The 26,577-nt window shown below is 44.0% G+C and overlaps 1 protein-coding gene across 6 annotated transcripts in view; it reads right to left on the bottom strand.

Moving 5' to 3' along the window:
* The window catches only part of CDC14B (cell division cycle 14B), a 2,772,169-nt gene that overhangs the window by 2,292,290 nt on the left and 453,302 nt on the right, over window positions 1-26,577 (bottom strand). For all 6 annotated transcript variants that reach the window (XM_044059784.1, XM_044059788.1, XM_044059789.1 and 3 more), the window contains one exon: window positions 3,469-3,559. In XM_044059784.1, coding sequence (XP_043915719.1) covers window positions 3,469-3,559 — 91 coding nt within the window. The remainder of the gene's footprint in view (window positions 1-3,468; window positions 3,560-26,577) is intronic.

Here is a 26,577-nt window from a genome sequence, read left to right as displayed (position 1 = left end):
ACCTTGAAATACAATGTTGAGAACCCATTTGTCTTTGGTGATCATTTGCCAATTGTGGTAGAAGAGTGCCAGTTTTCCTCCCAAGGGGGCTGCCAAGAGGGACTTGTTTGGCAGCTGTAGTGGGAAGTCATTGGGGCTGCTTTTTATATGGTTGGGGCCTGTCTTCCCCGTCTTTCTGGCCTGATGCAACCCACTGTCGAGGCCTGTAAGGACCTTGTGTTTGACCTCTACCTCTTGGATGTCTGTATCTTCCCCTTTGAGGTCTGTCTGTAATTGGAAAGGACCAATTCTTAGTTGGCCAGTTTCTGCTAAATCAAGGAGGCTGAACCTGTAAGAAATCCTTCACCGTTTGCATAGATTTTGCCTTATCCTCCATTTTCTTTAATACCTCTTCTGCCTCAACTCCAAACAACACATCCTGCTGCAAAAGTGCATCCAATAATTTTGCTTTAACATGATCTGGTAACGTATGTTCTTTTAACCAAGCATGTCTTCTAATGAGAGAGCCTGTAACTGCTGCTCTGCAGGAGGCCTCTAGAGGATCAAAACCACACTGCAAAGTATGCTTTCCCACTTGTTCAGCTGCATACAATAAATCCTGCATTTCTTTAAAATTAGGAGGATCCGATTCTGAAAGCATTTTTTGTTTTAACTGAGACAGTAAAAATTGCTGATATTTTAGCATGTGAAACTGGCAATTTAAGGCTCTCATTGCTAAAGTTGCAGACGTACATACTTTCTTTCCCCATCTGTCTAATGCTCTGGAATCTCTATCAGAGAGAACTGGATTTTTGGCTGATGAGGCCTTAACTCCTTTGGGTCCCTGAGAAAAAGTTTTGGGGTCAGCTACAGGGCTTTTATACAAAAATTTATGTGAGTCAGGGACTCTGTAGTATCTTGTCAGGTTTAACAGGGGCATTAAGGTAAGGAATCAGGATTTAAGCTGGATTCAGTATACACATCATCCACAATATCTAACACTGGCAGAATAGCAAGGGGTCTGTGTTGAGGTAATAAAAGTAAGTCCCTGAGCCTTTTCTTGGATTCCGAGTAATCCTGGCCTTCCCAGTGGAAATGCTCCCTCATGGTATGTAGGGTTTCCCCAAAGGAGTAGTCCTCAGGCGGTGAGGCTGATGTAATGGATTCCTCTGCATCAGTATCCTCATAAGGGGGTAAAGAGTATCCTAGGTCTGAGGATGAATCAGAAGAGATGGACACCTGGTCGGATGAGTCATAGTCTGCATCCTGTCTAGGCCCTTTTATCAGGAGGGGGATGGGACCCCTGATCAGAGAGAGTAGGTCTTGGGCCATTTTGAGCATTTGTTTCTTAGGCATAGAGGCCTGTCCTGGAGAATGCTGTATTTGTTTCTTTGATTTCAAAGGAGGCTTAGACTTAGCTGAGGGTTTAATGCTTAACTGAGTAGGTCTGAAGACACCCTCAGAATGTGGGTTGCTCAGCTACTCCGGATCCTTCTGAAAGGTTAGTCTCGGTAGGCTGAATAACTTGTGCGTCCAAAGGCCCAGCCATCCCCACGTGGGAGTCAGAGGCAGCTTGTGGTTCTACAGAAGCGGTCGTCAAGGGCTGCGAAGGCGCCTCGCTGAAAACCGGAGAACCGGCAACTGGCCTAGAAGACACTTCGCCGTCAGTTTTGGGCCTCTGATGCCTATACTTGTCTTTGCGCTTCTTGTGTATTCCGGTCTGAAGTTCTGACGGCATGGTATAATTGAATTTTCTACCAAAATAATGTCGGGCAAAATCAATCAAACAGATGTTTAAAAGTGCGCTCGTTAAACCTAGCACAAAACCGACAACCAGTGACGTCGTGATCTGGGCCTAGGCATGGGATACAATAGGAATGGAAATCCTTATGAGGTATTTGCTTCCCACAAGGAATACATTTATTAACTTTTACTGACATCAGTCTGAGGCAAGAAAAAGTTCCCCCAACGGGGTACTTAGCTTTGTAGAAGACTTCGGTTCTGGGTTCGCAATGAAAATCTCAGGAGACGGCCGACCGGCACTTGCGAACTGCTTTTGCTTCGGGCACCGCACAGCAAGAAAAACTGAAGAAAACTGCGTCGGCTGCATCTTATATACTCCTGTCGCACTGACGTCAGGGAGGAGGCGACAGCAACCGACACCGGACCAAGACTTTGGAACTCAGGCCGACTGGGGAACCGCCTGACGGCAGGATAACCCAAGTTTAATGACTGCAGCAGTGTAACACGATGAACATCAGGTGGAGGAGACCCTGGAGAGGTAGAGATATGCTCTAGAGAGAAGAGGAATGAAGTTCAGCAGGACTAAGACAGAATATACGTGTGTGAATGAGAGGAAGGAGAGGAATGGTGAGGATGCAGGGAGTAGAGGTGGCGAAGGAGAATGAGTTTAAGTACTTGGGATCAACAGTTCAGAGTAATGGTGAGTGTGGAAGAGAGGTGAAGAAGACAGTACAGGCAGGATGGAGTGGGTGGAGAAGAGTGTCAGGAGTAATTTTTGACAGACGAGTACCAGTAAGAGTGAAAGGGAAGGTCTACAAGAGGGTAGTGAGACCAGCTATGTTATACGGGTTGGAGATAGTGGCATTGACAAAAAGGCAGGAGTCAGAGCTTGACGTGGCAGAGTTGAAGATGTTAAGATTTGCACTGGGTGTGACGAGGATGGACAGGATTAGGAATAAGTATATTAGAGGGTCAGCCCAGGTTAGAAGGTTTGGAGACAAAGCCAGAGAGGCAAGATTACGTTGGTTTGGACATGTGCTGAGGAGGGATGCAGAAAATTATTGGGGAAAAAGATGCTAAGGATGAAGCTGCCAGGTAACAGGAAAAGAGGAAGGCCTAAGATAAGGTTTATGGATGTGGTGAGAGGATATGCAGGTGGTTGGTGTGACAGAGCAAGATGCAGAGGACAGGAGGAAATGGAAACAGTTGATCTGCTGTGGCGACCCTAGCGGGAGCAGCCGAAAGAAGTTTGATTAACCAATTATGACATAAGCAAAGTTTTAGTGCTCAATGTGTTCAAAAGTGATTTGATTCTTTCTGATGAAGTCCTGCTTTAAGTTGGTTTGGGAAGAAAAGCACACCACATCTGAACTTTTTGTGCTTAAATGTGCTGTTAAACTGAATATTAAGGTGAATAAATCCTGGGGTTTTAACAGATGCTCACTTGTTCTGTGATACAGACCTTTCTGGAGTCGGGGCCTAAAGGTCCTTTTGGTGGAGTATGAGTTTTTCTAGAGACAGTCTCTGTTTCTCCTGCCTTTTTGGTTTGCTGGTAATACTTTAAGTAAACCTTTACAAGATACAAAGACGAGGTCTTTTATAGAACCAGATGAGTACATTTTAAATCCATGCAACACAGGACAGGGCAAACTAAACCTGCTCTAAATATGTATTACCTTTTCCATTTAAAACACTAAAGCCTACTTAAACACAATCATGAATCATACAATATGAACATATACATACTTTTCATAGACAAGCTCTTCATCTGTGCAGAAATAATGCATGGTTGCTGTGCTCTTTGGTTTTTGTTCAAGAATGGCAAAACAGAGATTATCTAAAAGAAAAGGTAAAACGTGATGTAGTTTTCTTAGCTGTCACTACAAACAATATACAAATATGGCAAACAGAAAAACATATCTTGCTATATTTTCAAAGTTTCCCAGCTCACTGGTACACAAAAATGGGAAAAATGAGCCTAGAAAACAAAAGTAGTGGTCAATGTGATGGTGCAATGAAGAAGACAGTCATAAGTAAACTTACCATTACAGCATATGTTCTAATGGATCATTACTCCATCAGCCTAAGCTGTAAGTGTCCTACCCCCTACGACCAGCCAGCTTACAAAGGTAAAGACTGCCTTCCACACACTCTACCTATGAGGACCTTGAGCAGAGCTCCACAAAGACAGTTGGCGACTGCTGAATACAACCCAGTGAGCGATGAATGATTGGTTCCCACTGTGGGTAAAATTATGGCACAAGCACATTAAAGAATACACACAACCCCAAAGCCCTCCCCTTCATGGACATTTCAAACTTAAAAAAATTTGAAGTACATAACTTACTTAATCGTAAATTTATCATGTTCCAAGAACTTGTTGAATTTCTAAGCCTTTCACATATTCTAAAGCTATTACAACCAATTAAATTAAATCCTAACTTAACAGGGACCAAGATGCTAAATCTAGCCCAATATCCATTAATTAAAAACTTAATCATTTGGGACTTCTACAAACTTAAAAATGAAATCACCGATAAAATCAGGGAAAACTAACTTAATCAAAAAATACATCATCCTCATTACACAAATCATGGAACTCATTGCAACTTTCAAAAACATACCCAAAGATCTGCAAACAGATGTTAATACTTAATGAATTCTGAGATGGCTATTGTATAAAAAGAAAATGCTTTTTACTGTGTACAAATTAATTACAATAAAATATCAAGCCTGTACCCTATTCTCTAAATATTGGAATGGAATAAACAAATATTGGAATGGAATAAACGAAATTACCATGGAACAAGTTTTACATACTATAGAAAATACAGTTAAATTATCTCCTTTTAGAAATGATTACATTCATAATTATCAATAACGCCCCTTATTTCACGCCAATTAGACTGATCAAATTTAACTCAAACTCTTCCCCTGTCTTTTCTGTCCGAAGACGCAAGCAGACCTACTTCACATACTTCGGTATTGCAAATTTGCTCAAAATCTATGGGGCTCATTAAGAGTCAGGCTAGAAAAGATGGTATATGGGAAAACTACTACTTCATGGAAGTTTACAATCCTTCACATTACCACAGACAGAATACCCAAGCAGAAATTCCACATTCTTACCACTCTTTTCATGTTAACGTAACTTTGTATCACTCAAAACTGATAGATCCAAATTAGCATGGGAGGGATACAGAAACATGGCAATCAAATACATCACCTCCCATAAAATATCAACAAATAGTAAAAAAAATGTTCCTACTACCAGAAGTTTTGGGGTTTTCTCATTGACCACATTCTTAAGGAATAATACTCTTTGTAGATATTACAGACATTAGCTTATAATAATCACAACCTTCTGTCTTCTGAATACGTAATAATATAATAAGCAGGGTAAACTCCAGTTTCGTATTAACTTCTTATTTCTTATGTTCTATACAGTTATGTACTCATCGTTCCATGTGAGTTCTTCCATCTCGCCTTCATTCTTCACTGATGGGTTTGGAGCCAATCCATCAGCTCCAACACAGCAGTTAGCAAAGCTCAAGGTTTACCAACCAGTAGCTCGAGACCTAGCCCCTTATGCCATGATCCACTGCTGGAATTACTTCAGATGTTGTTTGCTGTGTGTACCATATCCCTGTAAGAGAAAGTACAGTTTTGTACCTACCATAAATGAAGATGTTCGAAGATCCACATTGCTGCAGTCCTTACATATGGGTAGTCCGCTGTCCTCGGTCGGCCCGAATACGAAAGTATTAGGCTGACGTCGGTCATGGGCGCTCAGATCTGACATCAGAGCATCAGGGTATAAAAGCACATGACCGACGTCATATCCTCATTCTTTTCTTGCCCCAGATGTCAGAAGGCCCTAAAAGGAAAGGCCACAGCCAAAAATAGAATACTTCCCAAAAGGCATGTACAAATAACAGCTACCACCCAAACCATACAACCATTCCAAACTACAGAGGGGAAGGAGGGAGGTAATTGACTGCAGCAATGTGGATCTTGAACATCTACATTTATGGTAGGTACAAAACTGTACTATGTTCTTCATCTCACATTGCTGCAGTCCTTACATATGGGTAGAATCCCAAAGCAGAGGTAAAGGGAGGCTGGCAAACTCAAAGCATTGGGAGCTGCCAAAATGCCCTGTAAGATTGCAGTGGCAAATCCAGCCCTAGATTTGGAATAAAGAGAAAGGTGGTAATGTTTAGAAAAAGTATGCACTGAACTCCAAGTAGCTGCTTCCAAAATATCTTTAGTAGCTACTCCCCTTAAAAAAGCTGTAGAAGTGGCAGTAGCCCTAGTGGAGTGAGGTCTGATTCCAGCCGGAATCTCCTTACCATGATGAGAATAACAAAAAGCAATACAAAAACCAATCCACTTAGAAATAGTTTGTTTTGAAACAGGTTTCCCCTGAGAACCTAAAGCAAAAGAAACAAACAACTGCTGAGACTGTCTGAACCCTTTAGTCCTGCTCAAATAATAACGCAACTGCCTGTGAATATCCAAAGTGTGCAAAATTATTTTGGGGATCTGCATAAAAGTAGGCAAATGAATTGATTGGTTCAAGGCCACATTTGAAACCACTTTAGGCATAAAAGTAGGATTAGTACGCAGAGATGCCCTATCCTTATGAAAAATTAGGAAGGGTTCAACTGCCATAAGAGCCTGTAATTCAGAAACCCTTCTAGCAGACGTAATGGCCAACAAAAAGCAGTCTTCCAAGACAAAACTTTAACTCAGCAGTAGCTGCAGGTTCAAAAGGAGGTAAAGTAAGTTTTTCCAACACAAAATTGAGATCCCAGGCAGGAGTAGGAGCTCTACGGGGGTCTTATGTTCTTTGCCCCTCTAAGAAATTGCTTAAACAAAGGATGAGAGAATAATGGAGGGTCACAGTCATAGTGAGCAGAAATGGCTGCAGCATGAACTTTTATAGAGGAGAAAGACAAACCCTTGTCTAATAATTCTGTAAGATATTGAAGAGAAACACTTAAATCAGGCCTGGAAACATCAAAGCTCTTTGTTTTGCTACAAATTAAAAATCTCCTCCATTTATCAGCATAAACTTTCCTTGTACTAGGCCTTCTGGCCTCCAAAATAACATTCAAATCTTGTTGTGGAAGCTGCGACCCTCCAGGTTCTAGAACCGAATATGCCAGGCTGTTAGATGCAGGGACTGAATCCTGACATTGAGGAAATGATTGCCCTCCTGAGACAAAAGGTGCGGCATCGAAGGCAAAGGCCATGGAGGCTCCCGTACTAAACTCCTCAGCAAAGGGTACCAGTGCTGTCGAGGCCAATCTGGAGCTATTAGAATCATGGAGGGCTTGTCTTGTCTGACCTTCAAGAGTACCTTGGGGAGGAGAGGCAGAGGCGGAAAGGCATAGACGTGAAGATTGCTCCAACTGAATGATAGAGCATCCACTTTCCAAGCTGTGGGATGAAACATTTTTGTGCAAAACTTTGGCAACTGGAAATTTAGTGGAGAAGTTTAACAGATCTATGTCTGGAGTTCCCCATATCACTGTCAATTTTCGAAATACATGAGGATCCAATTTCCACTCGTGGGGATCCACTATCTGTCTGCTCAAAACATCTGCTAAGGAGTTCTGTGCTCCTGGTAGAAACCTTGCCTGAAGATTGAGGTGTAAACTGAGAGCAGTCTCCCACAAAATCATTGCTTGCCTACAAAGAGGGTACGAATGGGTTCCCCCTTGCTTGTTGATGTACCACATGACAGTTGTGTTGTCTGTTAGAATCAACACTTGCCCTGGGTGAAGTAAATCCTTGAAAGCCATCAATGCCAATTGGACTGCTAACATCTCCTTCAAATTGATATGTAAATGTTGAAGTCTGGCAGGCCACGTGTCTTGAACCCATTTTCCATTGAGGTGTGCTCCCCAAGCCTTGTCAGAGGCATCTGTCATTAAAATCTGACTCGCCTCTGGTCGGGTCACAGAGAGTCCCTTGTTTAGGTGACATTCCTGAGCCCACCACAAAAATTCCTTTTGAATGCAAGGTATTATTTGAATGACAGTGTCCAGATCTTGGCAGTGTTGTGTCCATACATTTTTGAGATACCATTGTAGCTTCCTCATATGCAGTTTGGCATTGGGAAGCACCAGAATACAAGATGCCATGAACCCCAAGGCTTGAAGGACTGTCCTTGCAGTCAGCCTAGACCGTAGAGACAATTGATGGAAGTAACGTGTAAGGTTCTTTTGCTTGTCCGGGGTCAAAAAGGCCATCTGGGAAGCTGTATTCAGTCTCACACCCAGAAAGCACATTTCCTGAGAGGGTACTAGACTGGACTTTGTTTCGTTCACAGAATACCCTAGGCACCTTAACACTGCCATCACATACTGTAGATGATGAAGAAGTTCGTACTTATCTTGAGCAAGAATCAGGCAATCGTCCAAATAAGGATAAATTTGTATTCCTCTTAACCGTAAGAAGGCTATCACTGGAGCCAGAACCTTTGTGAACACCCTGGGCAGTAGATAAGCCAAAGGGCAATGCAGAGAACTGATAATGTAAAGTCCCAGCCAAAACGCAGGTATCTCCTGCAACTGGGCCTGATAGGAACATGAAGATAAGCCTCTTTGAGATCCAGAGTTACCATCCAGTGATCTTTGCCCAACAGAGGTAGAAGTTGTTGCAACGTCAACATTTTAAATTTTGGAATGTCCAGGTATGTGTTGAGGATAGATAAATCCAAAATTGGTCTCCAAGTGTTCCTTTCTTTGGTACTAGAAACAGGCGAGAATAAAATCCTAGGCCCACTTCTGACAGAGGGACCTGCTGTATAGCCCCCATTTGAAGTAGTAAAGAAATCTGCTTGCGAGCCTCTACCCTTTGCTGAGGAGGAACGTCTGGCATGCCTTTGAAAGGAGGCAATGTATGGAAATAAAACTTGTAGCCTCGGTCTATAATGTCCAACACCCATTTGTCCTGGGTGATTAAAAGCCAGTTTTGCTTGAAGAGTGCCAACTTTCCTCCCAAAGGAGCTGCCAGACAGGAAGAATCTGGCAGCTGAAGATGCAGGTCATTGGGCCTGTTTACGAAAGGACTGGCCCCTGCCCTCACCTGTAGATTGTGCAGGTGAACTCCATGTTCTAGGCCTGAAAGAACTCTGAGCTCTGCCCCTACCACGTCTAGATCTACCCCTAGGCTGTGAATCAGAAGGATAAGCCCATCCCTTAGTAGGCCAATTCCTGCTAAACTTAGGAGGCTGCACCTGCAAAAAATCTTTAACAGTCTGCATAGACTTAGCCTTGTCTTCCATTTTCTTCAAGACAGACTCCACAGGAGAACCAAACAAAACTTCAGACTGTAAAGGAGCATCCAAAATTCTAGTTTTAACATGCTCTGACAAATTCTGATCCTTAAGCCAGGCGTGCCTGCGAATAACTGAACCAGTGGCAGCCACCCTGGAAGAAGCCTGTAAAGCATCGAAACCACACTGCAAAGAATGCTTACCCACCTGTTCAGAGGCATGTACCAAATCCTGTATTTCTTTACACTCTATGCCCTCTGCCAAAGCATCCACTTTAGATTTTAGTTGAGTAAGGAGAAAATTCTGATACTTCAACATATGAAACTGGCAATTCAAAGCCCTCATTGCTAAAGTGGAAGAGGTATACACTTTCTTACCCCATCTATCCAAAGCTCTAGCATCTTTATCTATAGGAACTGGATTCTTTACAACAGAAGCCCTGACACCCTTAGGTCCCTGGCTAATAGTTTCTGGGTCAGCCCTTGGACTCTTATACAGATATTTATGAGCCTCAGGTACTCTGTAATACCTGTCTGGCTTAACTGGCGAGGAGGCAGAGAGTCTGGATTAAGGGAAGCCGCGGAGAAAACGCCTTGAACAACATCCAAAACAGGAGGTATAGCCAAGGGCCTATGTTGTGGTAAAAACTAAAATTCCCTAAGCCTCTTCCGCGAATCTGAGAAATCCTCACCTTCCCATTTAAAATGTTCCGTCATAGCATGTAGGGTGTGTGAAAAGAAAAATCCTCTGGAGGAGAAGCAGAAGGAGTGGAATCCTCAAGGCCTGAATCAGAATAAGGAGGAAAATCCTGAATGTCTTCAGCAAGACTCTGAGTAATCTGAAGCCTGCTCCAAACTTTCCACCTCTGGCTCCACCCTAGGCCTCTTATCAGGAGGGGGCATAGAACCTCTGATTAAGGAAATTAAATCTTCTGCCATTTTAAGCATGTGTTTTTTAGGCACAGAACCTGCAGAACTAGGACTGACACCCGTGGAAGGCAAACCAGGCCTGCCTTTGGAAGGAGCCTTAGAGACAGAAGGAGAAGGCCTAACCACCTTAGGCAAGGAAGGGAGAACAGCAACCTGAGAGGCCCCCTCAGCCTGACCTGACTCCTGAGAGGCCACATCTTGCAAAATCAAAGCCTCCCCCTGAGACTCAACTGAAACCTCGGCTGGATCCACAGATTCCACCGTAGTTTCTAAAGAACCAGCGTCCGGAATGGACGACTCATCCTGCCTGGACTTTAAAGATTTGTCTTTGCGCTTCACAGAAGGGCGCCGGAGGATCCGACGGCATATTATAATTAAACCGCCATCAAGACAAGCCTAGCGCAATCTAACCTACGCTTAATGGTGCACTTATTAAACCTAGCACAAAGCGACACCCGACTACGTCGTGCTCAGGTCCCAAACAAGGAATACAAAGAGAGTGGTAATCCCTATGCGGTATCTGTTTCCCACAAGAAATACAATTATTCACTTTTTCTGACATCCGGAATTAACTGAGGCAAGAAAAAACAAAAATATTCCCCAACGGGGTACTTAGCCCAACTTGGTTTCGGTCTGAAACTCAGAATACGAAAATTTCAGAACGCCGAACGGCACTTGCAAACACTGCTTCTGCATCGGACCATGCGGCAAAAAAGACTGAGGATATGACGTCGGTCATGCGCTTTTATACCCTGACGCTCTGATGTCAGATCTGAGCGCCCATGACCGACGTCAGCCTAATACTTTGGTATTCGGGCCGACCGAGGACAGCGGACTACCCATATGTAAGGACTGCAGCAATGTGAGATGAAGAACATCTACTCTCCCAAGAGAGGAAGAAAGATTGAAAACCAGGATGAGACCAGCCTCTAGGTCAACTATCAGCCAGGTGGGGGATGGAGGGAGGGACTTACGAATGAAGGCAGGCTGGAACAACTCACATGGAATGCTATGGTGAGTACATAACTTCTTAATGTGAAGTTGTTCAATCACACCGTTTATTCTTCACTGATGGGTAGTGTCCCTAGCACCCTCAATCTCGGATGGCTCATGGGAGTACATTCTTCAGGACCATAGACCCAAAGGAAGCCCTGTCCCAGGAGACCTTATCAACTTTGTAATGAGTGATTAAGGTATGAGGCTTAGACCAAGTGGCTGCAGCACAAATGTTATCAAGGGGCAATTTGGCTTGAAATGCAGAAGACGTAGAAACTGCTCTGATAGAATGAGCTTTAATCTTGTGTAGTAAGGACATATTAGCAGCTGAATAAACAAAAGTGATGCAATTAGATAGCCATTTAGAAAGCATTGTTTTAGCCACTGGTCTACCTTTTCTGGCTTCAAAGAAAGACACAGAGTTGGTCTGATTTTCTAACATCTTTTGTCCATATAATATCTGAACTATCTGTGAACGTCAAGTTTGTGCAGCATATACTCTAGTTTGTTGGAATGGTCAGGGAAGAAGACTGGCAACTCAATGATTTGGTTGATATTAGATTCCGAACAAACTTTGGGCAAAAAGGAGGGGTTTGTCCCAAGAGATACTCTATCAGCATGATAAATCAAATAAGAAAGGCTGATAGATAAGGCCTGAAGTTCTGACACACTGCGGGCAGAAGTAATAGCCAACAGAAATATGGTTTTCCATGATAAAAATTTGAGATCACAAGATGATGCTAGTTCAAATGGGGGAAGAATTATACGAAACAGCATAAAGAGTAGATTCCAAGGAGAATAAGGAGTTTTCACTGGAGGCCTCGTGAAAGTTTCTTTTGGGAAAGGCCTTGGACAACTTGTGGGACATTATAGTCAGCCCTTCCACTCAGAGATGAAAATTAGATATAGCAGCCAACTGGACACGAACTGTAGCAGCTGCAGCTCCTTTATTAAAAATCAGAGTCAAGAATTCTAAAACTGACTTCAAAGGGGATTGATAAGGATCGATGTTCTGCTTAGAAGCCCACATGGAAAATCTCTTCCACTTACTAAAATATAATCTTCTGGTGGACGGCTTATGGGAAGACAAGAGGATCTGCCTTGTCTCATCAGAAAGATCATGAAGCCTGGCTATGAGGGGGAACTGGAGCAGCCAAGTGTGAGCTTCAGTGACTGCAATGAAGGATGGAGGTACCCCGACGGATGTGTAAGAAGGTCTGGAACTGGGTCCAGAATCCATGGATCCTCCAATAAATGACGATGAAGAAATGGGAACCAAATCTGCTGAGGCCAATAAGGGGCTATAAGAATGATGTCCTCCCCAGCGACACTGCTTTCTGTAGAAGTCTGGGTATTAATGGGATTGGTGGAAATGCATAGAGGAGACTCGGGGGCTCTCCCGGAGTGGGAATCAGGACAAAGTAGCTTTTGCATTTCATGTTGATGTGACTGGTAAACAGATCGCAGCAAGACTGGCCCCATTTGCAGAAAATCCTGTCCGCAATCTCTTGCTTGAAAGATCACTTGTGAGGCAACAAGATTGCCCTGCTCAGTTTGTCTGGTCTCACTCTGGATCTCCTCGAGGTGTGCATTGCCAACAAAGCGCTGGGACGAGACAGCCCACTGCCAAACTCTGAGGGCTTCTCGGTAAAAGGGTTAAGACTTGGTCCCACCTTGCTTGTTCAAGTACCAGACTACTGACATATTGTCTGCCTGAATCGCAATCATCCCTAGAAGAAGAGAGTCCTGGAAGTACTGCAACGCTAGAAGTACTGCTCTCATCTCCAGGACAATGATATGCAGATGTGACTCTTAATCCGTCCATGTGCCTTGGGCAGTCTTCCCATGAAAATGCACCCCCTTACATCCTATCAGGGAAGCGTCGGTGGTCACAGTGGCTACTGGAGGGGGTAGTACAAAGGGGCGTCCTATGGTTACATGAAGAGATGTCAACCACCACTGGAGAATATCTCTTGCAAGAGTTCGTAATTAAAATCATGTGATTCACTGGAAGTTCCTGATAAGACCACTGAGCTAACAGTAGCCACTTAAGAATTCGCATATGCATCCTTGCTAATGGTATGGCCAAGATCACTGCAGCCATCAAACCCAATACTTTTAAAACTTCTGCCTCTGGTGCTCTGTCCTTGGATACCAATGAGCTGACCTGCTGGAGAAGAAGAAAGACACGCTCGATTGGTAGTCGTAGAGTGGTGGTTGAGGTGTCTAACTCTGCCCCTAGAAAGATGATATGCTGCGATGGCGATAAGGCAGACTTTTCGGAGTTGACTGTAATGCCCAAGTGATTGCAGAGTATCAGAGTATATTCTCTTGCCTGAATCAGCTGATGCCTGGTGGTGATGGTAAGGAGTCCATCGCCGGGATATGGAAATACCTGGAATCCTAGACGCCTCAGGTGAGCCGTGACCACTGCCATGCATTTGGTTAACACTCTGGGGGCTGTAGTGAGACCAAAGGGCAGGGCCCGAAATTAATAATGATTGGCTCCCAGCCAAAAAGGCAGATCTTTGGATGGCCTGGCCATTTTTATGTGGTAGTATGCATCCTTAGGCTCTATCGAGCACATCCAATGGTCTCTCCCTAAGAAGGGAAGTATAGACTGTAAACGTGACCATCCGGTACTTCTCTTTCTTGACAAATTGGTTGAGTCTACTGAGGTCCAAAATAGGTCTCCAGTCCCTTGTTTTCTTTGGAACCAAAAAGAATCTTAAGCAAGTTCCGGATCCTATCTGGTCTGCTGGGACTGGCTGGATGACTCTTCTAGCAACTTACAGACCTCTATAGTTGTTTGTTCCATGTAACTGGGTGGAAAATCCAGGATTCTCCTTGGGGGTGTGGGTACTCACTCCTTGAGTGGAGAACGGTATGAAATACCCTCTGGAAATAATACTTTGTACCCAGATGTCGTTTGTTACATCTCGGCAGGCGTCTGGGTACATGGACAAGAGACCCCCGAATGCCTCCAGAGTACGACAGTCGGGCCTCCCTTCAGAAGTGCTGATAGGGCTGCCCGAGAAGTGATCTCTCTCACCCGGGTGCTGCGGATCCCCTCTGTCGCGAGGCCGACGTATTCCATTACCACCACCTCCTCTGCCCCTAGAGAAGGGTTCACCACATGTATCCTGAAAGGCTCCTTGGGCTTTACGGAACCACATCTTCCCACCTCTCTGGCCTTTGGGATAATGCCACGTAGGGGTGGAAAAGCGGGCTCCGGCGGCAGTGAGAGTCTTTCCCTCCTGCTCATACATGGTGAGAGTTTGCCTCACTTTGGGCCCAAAAAGTGATGAGCCATCAAAAGGGGTGTTGACAAATGAAGACAAATGGCTCGGCGAAAGAACACAAGCGCATCCAGGAATGTCTTCTCAGAACAACTCCTGTACCCACCTGCCCTACTCATAGCATCGGCTGCATGTGATATGAGCCGCATGGACAAGTTCACAATGGAATTTAGGGTAGCAAGCTGGATGGCAACTTTGTCGGAAGCTCCTGCAGCTAAAGCACCCTGAAGAGCATCTCCCAACTCCTTAAGGAGATCTCTTTGCAGTCTGGTAAAATGGGTCAAATAGTTCAGGGATCAGTGTGTAAAAGTTGCTGAATTAAACATGTGTTTCCCGTATTGATCCATGCTCCTAGACTCCCTGTCAGGAGGATGGATCAACGAGCAAGTCTCAGACATTTCCTTCTTGGTGGCTGCCACCAACATGGCATCAACAGGGACTCCCTTGGTCAAGAATGCTTTATCCACGGGGAGCAGAAATAAACTTGTTAGGCCTCCGAGGGACAGGTTACATGGACTCAGGTGCCTCCCACGCCCTCTGAGAGGGACCAGCTGCATGAGCTCATCGAAGGGCTGACACTCCCAAGAGGTGGAAGGTTGAGACCCGAAAGCCTTCAGGAGAACTGACTCATCCTCAGTAGGGCTTTTGGACTGCCAGTCACCCCTCTGCCTAAGGATCTCAAGTAACTCCGCAAAGGAGATATCTTCAGTGGGGGATCATGGGGACACTTCCGACTCATCCAAGTCAGTGTCAGACAACACGGACTCCTGTGGGGAGTCCAAGTGTCTCCTCTTACACAATCTCTTCCTGGGAACCTCCTCAGTGGGAGCCTCTAGGGAGGACTCGGAAGAGCAAGGGGCACCCTGTGGGGCTACCTGAGGCTCAGGGTCTACACTGGGACTGGTCGATGGAGGCTGAAGTGGACACGGGCGCTTTGGGGGAAGAAGAGGCCAGACCTGGTGTCGAGGATGTCTTTGGGGACAAGGCTCTGCTCATGGCTTCAAAAGCATCATGGCTCTGATGAGAAGGAGCCGACTGACCCGAAGGAACCTCTAGCCCCTCCAGCACAGAGACCATGGGCTCTGAGCTGGAGATAGGAGCCAAGCTCATCTGAGCAGAGGCCCCGAGAGGAAGTCTCAGCACCAAGTCAGTGCGACTATCCTCCCTGGACACGACAGGAGTGTGTCAGCCCCTAGAGTCCCCAGTCGGGGCAGAGGATGTCAGAGTAGATGGAACTGATGACACCAGAGCAGGTCTCGGCTCCAAAGGCTCCACGATCAGCAGGTCGGCCCCCTCTGGCTCAGAAGATCCAGTACGGCTCTGAGAAGGATCAGTCAAGTCCGGGGTGGTGGTCTTCAGTTCTGACGCTCGGGTCAGGGCAGACAACAATTTAGCAAGGCCTGGTGCCCGTAAGAGCTTCTGCACCAATTGGTCCATATCTAAATACGAGAGGTTGACAGAAGACCTACAGGAGTGCACTGACAATGCAGATTGGAGGAGTGGAGATGCAGGTCTCTCAGAGACCAGCACCAGAACTATGGGCCGGCTCCAAAATGAAGAGACACTCTACTCAGAGAGCTGTGGAGCTGAAGTCCCGGGATCCTCCACTTTCTTAGCCATTTTTGATTCTTTAGATGCTTTGGAATCTGCAGAGGATTTAGAGGATTTGCTGGCACCATCCTGGTCACTCAAAGCTTCAGCAAAAGGATGCTTCAGCAAACCCTTATCCACAAGCTTCCTTTTCCTCTCCAAAAGAACCCTCGCAGAAAAGGAATGGCAAATGCTGCAGGACTCCTGCAAGTGGACCGCACCTAGACAATAAACGCACTGAACGTGCCCATCAGTGAGAGACATCTTTTCCCACAGTCTGGACATTTTTTGAATCCATACTTGGGATGTTTGTTTTTTTCCTGAGACATATTAGAAAAATCTTTAGGCTTAATTCTAAACACAACCCACACAAGCCTAAACACAGCCTGAAAGTAATATAACAAATAGGCTCAAGTGAACCCGCCTAAGATATAAAACGCATTCTAAACTATGGCCCGGAGAAAAATAGGGCTAAACTATGTAAATATCTATCTCTAACTACACACTAAATATACACAATATTAATGCAATTAACTATAATAAAGAAAACAGACACTAAGTATTACTAGAACAACGCGCACTCTATAACTAGGCCCAACACGAGGCCACTACAACTATAGTAAAGGCACCAAGGGAAAGCTGAAGTAGAAAGGGCTAAAGTAGCTATACAACTGCTAAGTAAATATTAGAAGAAAAGGTATGAAACAACTAGCGAAAAGCGATTTTTTTCTCAAAAAAAGACTCGAGCGAACTGGAACCACTGAGATCCGTACCGCGGCAAACTAGATCTGAGGGAATTCCAGCAGTGCATCATGGGATAAGGGGCTAGGTCTCCAGCTACTGGTAAAATACGGAGCTTTGCTAACGGCCGTGTTGGAACAGATGGATCGGCTCCGAACCCATCAGTGAAGATTGAACTGCGAGATTGAACTTCACATCAGTAAACTCCCTGTTCTATGAGATTTCTCATCGTAACAGTTGTAAATATTGTATATAGTTGTGGGTTAACTAAAGGTCAAAATCTTCATATCAAGTCATACAATTTTTTTTTTTTTTTTTTTTTTAAAGCAAAGCTATCAACAGTACTGTTGCTTATGTGCCATTTACTTGTTTATGTTAACATTGCTGGTAAATTATCTATATGGTCCTGCAACCAATATGGTTGTATTCTTTGTATGTACCCACTTTGTATATTGGACTGTTGTAAATTTGGTGGTGAATTATCTCTGAAATAAATAAAACAGACTTCTGAAAAAAATAAATAAATGACAGTTGGCGAACAAAAATTTCAACATTTTTGGCCCAAAAGTGAGGCAAGAACACTGGTAAAATAATGCTAAGAAACAAATCTAAAAGCAAAGAACGGGAATGCAACAGTGACCTACTAAAACATCTACTGTTATGGTAAGATTAATTACACAACTGTTCTATGTTTAATGCAGAGATCACTGTGGCAGTAGCCTACGCTAGGAGAGTAGATTATTATAGCTTAGAAAACTAACAAATAGAGGCCAATACACAGACCCCATTAGCCCCTGGAGAGGGGTCTTAGCAAAGCTTATTCTGAACCTGGAAAAGGAATCCAGTTTAGTATACACCTCAGAGCCAGTTTCTGCCTGTAGAATACCTCTGTTGAGTACACCCCTTTCCAGAAAGGGAAGTCCTTGTGGAATGGGCCTTAATCTTGGTTTGAAGTGTCTTACTATGGTGAATATAACAAAAGGCAATAGCATGAGACAGTCATCTGGAAGTAGTCTGCTTTGACACAGATTACTACTACTTACCCTCAAGACACACACAGCTATCAGCCTTCCCAAAGGCTTGAGTTTTGTCTTGGTACTACACACAGTAGCCTTTGGACGAATTTGAATCTTTTCTCCCTTACTCTTGGGTTGTGGAAAGACAAGTTTTATATACTCAAGGATCACTTCTCGGGCATAAAAAAATAATTAGTTCTCAAAGAAATCCTGTCTTTCTAAAAAATGAAGTCGAGATGATTTGCCAAAAAGTGCTTATAACTCCGACACACTTTTTAGTCGATGTCCTAGCAAATCTTTCATGTTAAGGACCTCAAATCAGTCTCCATTAAGACCAGATTATCAGGGCAAGTAAAACAAAACTGAATACACAAAGAGCAATCATCCATTTCCTAGATGGACAGATATGCAACACCCCTTTCAAAAACAGTTTAATTTGACCATGTTTTTAAAAAGTGGGCTCAAAGGGCAGACCAGCAGAAATGACCAACTTATGCACATTGACAGAGGAATAAAAAAAGGCCAGAACACAGTAATTCACACTAACAATCAACAGCCAGAGGCAACTGGGCCTGAAGAAGTTCTTGGCTTTTGTTCTGGTACCAACTAGAAAGTTTACTCCATTTGCACATATACAATTTCCTAGTAGCATTTTTTTCCATCTCCTACAGTACCTGCATCACATCCTCACAAAAAGGAGCCTAAGAGGTAACAAAATTCGGTCATCCAAGCAGTTTAAGAGTTTTTAGGTGCATCAAACAATTCATATTTTATATAAGCAAATCCCCTCTGTGGAGAAGCCTATGGTAAATGCTCATGGCCAGATTAAAAAACATCGAAAAAAGAAGTTACGTACTCACCATAACCATTCCAACTGTACTGTCCATTTTCATTCTTCTTTGGAAAGAGGCTGGGTCGGATCCTAAACCCACCGGTTGAAGGTTAGGCTTTGAAGCTCAAGCTCCTCCCTTACCCATAATGCCTCATTCTCCCCTAGATTACCTCAGATCGAGTTTGCTAACACATTGCAGATTATATACAGAAGTACACATATAACTGGGTAGCTACAGAAAGAGAGAGAACAAGGTTCAAGAGCTCAAACAGGAAATTTGATTCCTATAAGCATATCCATCAGGTCTTTCACAGCCATAGGTGGAGGGAAGGAGGGTTGAAGAAGAATGAAAATGGACAACACAGATGCAACGTTATAGTGAGTACATAACTTCTTTATCCGATAGTCATTTTCATTTGTTCCTCAACTTGGAGGACAGAGTCCCCAGCTGTAGTAACCTTGGGCGGCCCTCATGGAAAGATATTCTGAACCACTTTTCTAAAAACACAGATGAGACTCGCCACAGCGGAAGTATGAAAATAAATCCTTTAACAGCAGAGAAGAGTGTGCTACCACTTCAAGAAACTGATACCAGTGTGCTACAAAAATTTATAGGTATGACTAAGAATCCACTCCTGAAGTTTACTTCTCATGAATTAATGAAGGTCAACTGACAGTGAATACAGCTAGGAATATTGAGGTGCTCCAGCTGACATGGAAGCTGGAAAATTGTCTACAGAAACTGAGAAACATGCAGTGGCAGAGACACCACATGAAGGCATGTCTCACTTTTAAGGTAGTACCTAAAGGGTTGAGGGTGTTGAAGATGCCGACTAGATGGCAGAAGCTAAATTTAGAAACGAGTTATGGATACATCAATCTACTGACTGAACAGTATAATGATATAGAGAAGGCATTAGTACAAGAGATTGTAACTATGGAGAATGAACTTATAAATCTTGTCAGCACAGAAAAGGAAGTGCTTATTGCTGACATCACGCTAAGACTTTCTATTCTTGACAACAAGCAGTTGCTTGACAAGAAGTTAGAACGTGATTTAAATCATTTTTGTCTAGGTCAAGTCTTCTCCTGGCCTAGAAATAATGCTGAAAATGCCATGAACAACGTATATGGCATTCATAATGCCAATAATAGAACTGTTGCGGTTCGCATTGCACCGAAAGCCACACCCACAATTGTGACGTCAACGCGACTACCTATATCCACTGATTTGCAGAGAACATCCACGCTCACTGATCCATCTTTGCGTGAATGTATTTTCTGAGACTGCCACTTGGTTGGATGGAGGTGAGGGCCCGTCTGGGCAGACGGACAGTAGGGTAATATCATCCATGGTGGAAGCTACCAGGAAGGGGGAGTGCTGTTTGGACAAAGTACAGTTGTGTACACCTACCATAAATGTAGATGTTCGAGTGTCTTCACTGTTGCAGTCATAACTGTAGGGTGCTCCCGCCGGCAAGCAGCCCGAGGTCGGCCAGAATCCCAAAGTCTGGGTCCGGCGTCGGCCGTATAAGCCAGTACCCTGACGTCAGTACGTCCTGGTACATAGCCCTCAGCCGACGCCATCTTCTCCAGCCTTTCTTGCCCTAGATGTCAGAAGTCCCCCAATAAATCAAAACAAAATGAATCCACCAAGGAAACACAAATACACCACAAAGGAGAGAAAAAGAGGGGATAGGAGGGAGGGAAACGACTGCAACAGTGAAGACACTCTAACATCTACATTTATGGTAGGTGTACACAACTGTACTATGTTCATCGTGTTTCACTGTTGCAGTCATAACTGTAGGGTGGAATCCCAAAGCAGTGGAAAAAGGGGGGAGGTTTAGACAGAAGAAGGGGCAGCAAGAAGACCCTGCAAAACAGCAGAGGCAAAGCCTGCCCTGGTCTTAGAATACAAAGGGAGATTGTAATGCTTGGAAAAAGTATGCACAGAACTCCAAGTGGCAGCTTCCAAAATATCCTTGGTAGGAACTCCCCTGAGAAAAGCTGTAGAAGTAGCAGCTGCTCTAGTAGAATGACTTCTCACAGTACCTGGAAACTGTTTCCCATGATGAGTGTAACAAAATCTTATTCCATAAGAAATCCATTTGGAAATAGCCTTACCAAGAGAACTGGAGGCAAAAGAAACAAACAATTGGTTAGATTTTCTGAACTCTTTAGTCTTGTCCAAATAAAATCGTAACTGTCTGTGCACGTCCAAGGAATGCAAAATCCTTTCCCCTTTATTCTGAGGATTAGGAAAGAAGGTAGGAAGGTGAATTGTTTGATTTAAAGCCACCTTCGAAATCACCTTAGGCATGAAAGTAGGATTGGTTCTCAAGGATACTCTGTCCTGGTGGAAAATAAGGAATGGTTCCACAGCCATGAGAGCTTGCAACTCTGAGACCCTTCTGGCAGAAGTCAAAGCTAACAAAAGAACTGTCTTCCAAGATAAAAACTTAATATCTGAAGAAGCAGCAGGCTCAAAAGGAGGCAAAGTAAGTTTTTCTAAAACATAATTAAGATCCCAAGCAGGAACAGGAGGGGTCCTGGGAGGCCTTAAATTCTTAGCCCCTCTCAAGAATTGTCTCACTAAAGGATGAGAAAAAACAGGGGGTATCAGTATTGAAATGAGCAGAAATAGCAGAAGCATGAATCTTAATGGAAGAAAAAGACAGTCCATCAGACAAAAGATCCGAAAGGTAAAGCAAAATAGAAGAGAGATCAGGTACCAGAGGGTCCAAATCTCGGCCCTGCATCCAAATGCAAAATCTCTTCCATTTAGAGGCATAGGATTTCCTAGTACTAGGCCGTCTAGCTTCCAGAAGAACATCCAAAACTTGTTTGGGAAGACTAGAAGAAATCAAATTCCTTTGAAGAGCCAAGCTGCCAGGCAAAGGGTCTTGAGATTGGAATGTAGCAACTGACCCTGATGCTGGGACAGAAGAGAAGGGTTCAGAGGGAGAATCCAAGGAGGCTCCAAGAACAGGTGCCTTAAAGTTGGATACCAAAACTGTCGAGGCCAAATCGGAGCAATCAAGATGAGGAACTTGGGCTTGTCCTGTTTTATCTTTAGTAATACCCGAGGAAGAGGAGGGAAGGCATAACCCGAAAGGTTTTTCCAGCTGAAGGACAGGGCATCCACTTTCCAAGCTGTTTTGTGGAATGACCTGGTGCAAAAGTGAGGCAGCTGATGATTGAGATGGGATGCAAACAGATCTATCTGGGGGCATCCCCAAACTGCAGTAGTCCTGTTGAATAAGTTGGTGTCTAGCATCCATTCTTGAGGATCCACAATGTTCCTGCTCAGGCTGTCTGCTAAGAGATTCTGTTCTCCTGGTATGTAATGGGCCTGGAGATGTAGATTCAGATTTAGAGCTGTGTCCCATAAAGCCATAGCTAGTCTGCAAAGGGGGTACGAATGAGAGCCCCCCTGCTTGTTTATGTACCACATGACTGTGGTGTTGTCTGTGCAAATCAAAAGAGGCCCTGGATGCAAAAGGTGCTTGAAGGCTAGAAGAGCATTTTGAACTGCCAACATTTCCTTCAGATTGATGTGCCAGTGAAGATGATCCTTTGGTCCAGGCTCCCTGCTGGCAATTGCCTAGAAAATGTGCTCCCCAAGCATAATCCGAGGCATCCGTGGTTATGATTTGAGAAGGTTGAGGAAGACGAAAAGGCTTTCCTTCGTTTAAAGCACACACCCTGGACCACCAAAAGAACTCCTTTTGGAGGCAGGGGATCAGAGAAATCAGAGTGTCCAGATCGTGGTAATGCTGCGACCACACAATTTTCAGATACCATTGAAGCTTTCTCAAATGAAGCCTTGCATTTGGAATCAACAGAATGCAGGAAGCCATGTAGCCCAGTGCCTGCAGGAATTTCCTTGCAGTGAGCTGAGGTAGAGTTGCCAAAAGTCTTGAAAATTGAAGCCAGCTGTATTTGTTTTTCTGTAGTGAGGAAGGCCCTTTGTAAGGTTGTTTAAAAGGGCTCCCAGGAATACCATTTGTTGAGAAGGGATCAGATGTGACTTTTTTGTGTTCACTGAAAATCCCAACAGGAGGAGAAGACGTTGAACAAAATCCAGATGTTGAAGTAAAAGATCCTTGCTGTCTGCCTGAATAAGGCAGTCGTCCAAATAAGGGTAAATCTGAATCCCCTGGAGTCTGCAATAAGCCACTACTGGTGCCAGGCACTTGGTAAAGACTCTGGGCGCAGTAGATAAACCAAAGGGCAGTACAGAGAATTGATAGTGTCTCGAACCTGCCTTGAACCCGAGGAATTTCCTGCATTCCTGCCTGATGGGAATGTGTAAATAAGCTTCCTTTAGGTCCAATGTCACCATCCAGGCGTCCTGAGAGAGCATTGGAATCAGCTGCTGCAGAGTAAGCATCTTGAATTTTGGAATTTCCAAAAAGGTGTTTAACACAGAAAGGTCCAGAATAGGTCTCCATGAGCTTTGTTTTCTCGGAACCAGAAACAGTCTCGAATAAAACCATTTTCCCATCTCTGAGAGTGGAACAGGCTCTATGGCTCTCATGGCCAGAAGAGCATCCACTTGATTTAAGGCCTCTGACCATTGATGTTTTGGCAGATCTGGCCAACCGAAAGCTCTTGGCAAGGTATGAAAGTGGAAGTTGTAGCCTTTTAAAATCACGTCCAATACCCATTTGTCCTGGGTAATATGAGTCCAATTTCTGTAAAAAAGAGAAAGTTCTCCTCAGAGAGGGGCATCCAGGTAAAGAGGTCCTGTTGCCCAACCTAGAGAGTCATTGAGTTTGCTTTCTTTGAGATTGGGATCTGTCTTCTCCCCTTCTAGGTGAAGAAGCAGTCCATTGTCTCGATCTGTAGGAGGCCTGAGCTTGGCCACGACCTCTGGAGCGTCTATATCTTCCCCTTTGAGGCCTGTCAGACGTGGGAAAGGACCAATTTTTGGAGGGCCAATTCCTGGAAAATCTAGGAGGCTGAACTTGCAAGAAATCTTTCACAATTTGCATAGATTTTGCCTTTTCTTCCATCTTTTTAATAACCTCCTCAGCCTTAGATCCAAAAAGAACATCATGCTGAACAGGGGCATCTAATAATTTAGCCTTAACCTGTTCAGGTAAACTTTGTTCACGAAGCCAAGCATGTCTCCTGATAACAGTACCAGAGGCTGCGGCCCTGCAAGAAGCATCCAAAGCATCAAAACCACAATGCAAGCTATGTTTGTTCAGTTGTTCAGTTGCATGCAATACATCCTGTAGTTCCTTATCTTCTGCACATGCAGGGAGGGAAGCAAGCTTTTGCTTTAAAACAGACAAAAGAAATTGCTGATACTTAAACATATGAAATTGGCAATTTAAAGCCCTAACAGAAAGGGTAGCAGAAGTATATACCTTTTTGCCCCACCTGTCTAAGGCACGAGAATCCTTTTTAGAGGGAATAGGATTCTTAGAAGAAGCAACTTTAGCAGCCTTAGAACCCTGAGAAATAGTTTCAGGATCTGCAGAAGGATTCTTAAATAAGAACAAATGAGACTCAGGAACCCTATAAAACCTATCAGGCTAAGAGGGAGCAGGAGGCATGGAATCAGGATTCAAATTAGCCTTGGAAAAGGCATCATCCACAATGTCAAGAACAGGAGGGATAGCTAAAGGCCTATGTTGAGGAAGAAGAAGGAATTCTCTAAGCCTCTTCTTGGAAGCAGAATATGTTCCCTCATCTCATGTAAGGTTTCCCCAAAAGAAAAATCTTCAGGCGGAGAGGCAGAGGGCAAGGAGTCCTCAGCATCCGAATCCTCATAAGGGGGAAAAGAATATTCCTGATCAGAGGAAGAGACAGAAGATATAGAAGCCTGGTCAGAGGAATCCATAGGAACATCCTGTCGAGGCCTTTTCTCGGGGGGGGGGGTGAGAACCTCTAATCATAGAAAGCAAATCTTCAGCCATCCTTAACAATTGCTTCTGTGTCCTGGGAGTAGATTCGGAAGAAGCTTGAGCAGGAGCTTTAGACTTAACAGGAGTCTTTGACTTTGCCTTTGCAATAGTGATGTGAGTAGGCCTGAATACCCCCCTCAGAAGCCGGTACCTGCACAGCGGTTCCGGACCCATCCGAGGGAGCGACGTCCGAAGGTCCTGCAGCAGATAAAATAGAAGGCCTTGATGGCTCCCCATGGGAGTCCATATCGGCCATCGGTTCAGAAGTGGCGGATGACAGGGGCTGCAAAAGCGCCTCACTGACTACAGCCGAACCGGACGCCGGCTCCAGCTGCAACGAGTCCTGTTTGGACCTCGGAGGCCTGTCCTTGTCTTTGCGCTTCTTTTGAATTCCGGTAGTGACCGACGACATTCTGTAATTGAAGCGTCTGCCAAAATAATTCAAAGCCCATTTATATTGATAGTACGAGAATTAAACCTGGCACAGAACCGACAACAAGAAACGTCGTGGTCAGGGCCTAAGCAAGGTAGACATTAAGAGTGGAAATCCTTATGAGGTATTTGTTTCCCCACACGTAATACAATTATTAACTTTTTCTGACATCGGAGGAACAAGAAAAAGATTCCCCAACGGGGTACTTAGCTTTGAGAAGAGAAGTAAGAACTTCAGACCGACAACACCAAAAAAAGCTGTACGAAAATCGCCAACCAACGACTTGCGAGCTGCTTTCCACCGCACGGCAAGAAAGACTGGAGAAGATGGCGTCGGCTGAGGGCTATGTACCAGAGCGTACTGACGTCAGGGTACTGGCTTATACGGCCGACGCCGGACCCAGACTTTGGGATTCTGGCCGACCTCGGGCTGCCTGCCGGCGGGAGCACCCTACAGTTATGACTGCAACAGTGAAACACGATGAACATCAACAGCTTATCTTCATTGCAAACTTCACAGGGTACTAATATGGCGTTCTCTTTCCCTTTATCCATCCAGCAGAGGACTTCGACCGGATGGTCACTGCAGGGGCGCGCCAGAAAGAGAAAAACATCAGGAGAAACCCACGAGTTTCAGAAAAAGGTAGTTCGCCCTATCAAGAAGACTTAGTAGTGAACATATCTAACTATAATTTAACAGAAAGTGAGAGGTGCCTACTTAACAGAGGCCTCTTCTTTATACCTTCTAAATCAGCGGATTTAGCGGATATCTTGATGGACATTAGAATGTTTACCAGAAGTGTTAGAGAATGTTGTTTGGTGATAATGAAATGGGGAATAAGAATTTTTTTTACTAAGCCTTCCACTTTTATTCCTCAAGGCCATCCCTTACTAGATACATTTGAGAGAGCCTGTGAACATCATCTGATTGAACTATATAATTCATACTGTAAACCAGATTTCTAAAACTTGACACGAGTTTCAAGCTATTAAGAAACTGCAACACAATCACAACATAGTGATTAGACAAGCAAATAAAGGTGGGGCTACTGTGGTTTTAGACCGCAATATGTATTTTAACACTGACATATATGTTGGATGATTCTGTGACCTACCAAACATTGAATAGTATGCAGTTAAACAGATTGATTAAGAACATGCACTCCGAATCCCAGGAATCATCTCTGTGTCACTGCTGGACAGAGGCAAAACAAACTAATGGGCACAACGTATAAATACCTTAGGGCAGATAGCCTAGTATAAACCTATGAACCTATGAATTATACAATCTATTTTTATGTAACACCACTGGTAGTGATTTATATAAATATTTTCTAGTTGAGCAACCATTAGTTCCTACTCTTAGAGGACTTCCCAAAATACATAAAACTTTAGTTGACCTCCCCTACGAGACCCATTGTCTCAGGCAATGGGTGGTTAACGGAACCTGCTTCCATTTTTGTAAAAAAACAATTTAGGCCAATAGTGGACAGGAATAAGATGATACTGAAAGACAGTCAGGAGTTCTTGGAGAGTTATGGCGAGTATGTGTCTTCAAAGAACATAACTAATGACTTGTTAGTCACTTTGGATGTAGTGTCACTGTTTACCTCAATTCCAAATGACACTGGTATGGAGTTTGTAAGATTGATTCTAACTGAAGAAGGAATCTCCAGGAATATAATTATTAGAAGTTTAGCATTATTAGAACTTGTACTAAATAACAATGATTTGTTATATGATGGCACATACTATTTACAGAAAGAGGAGGTAGCCATGGGCACCCCTTGTGAAACTCATATGCAAACCTT

Source organism: Protopterus annectens, chromosome 17.part0, assembly GCF_019279795.1.
Source record: "Protopterus annectens isolate FY-2018-M chromosome 17.part0, PAN1.0, whole genome shotgun sequence".
NCBI classification, from domain to species: Eukaryota; Metazoa; Chordata; order Ceratodontiformes; family Protopteridae; genus Protopterus; species Protopterus annectens.
Note: the sequence above shows the minus strand (reverse complement) of the source record. Positions and strands in the feature narration are given on the sequence as shown.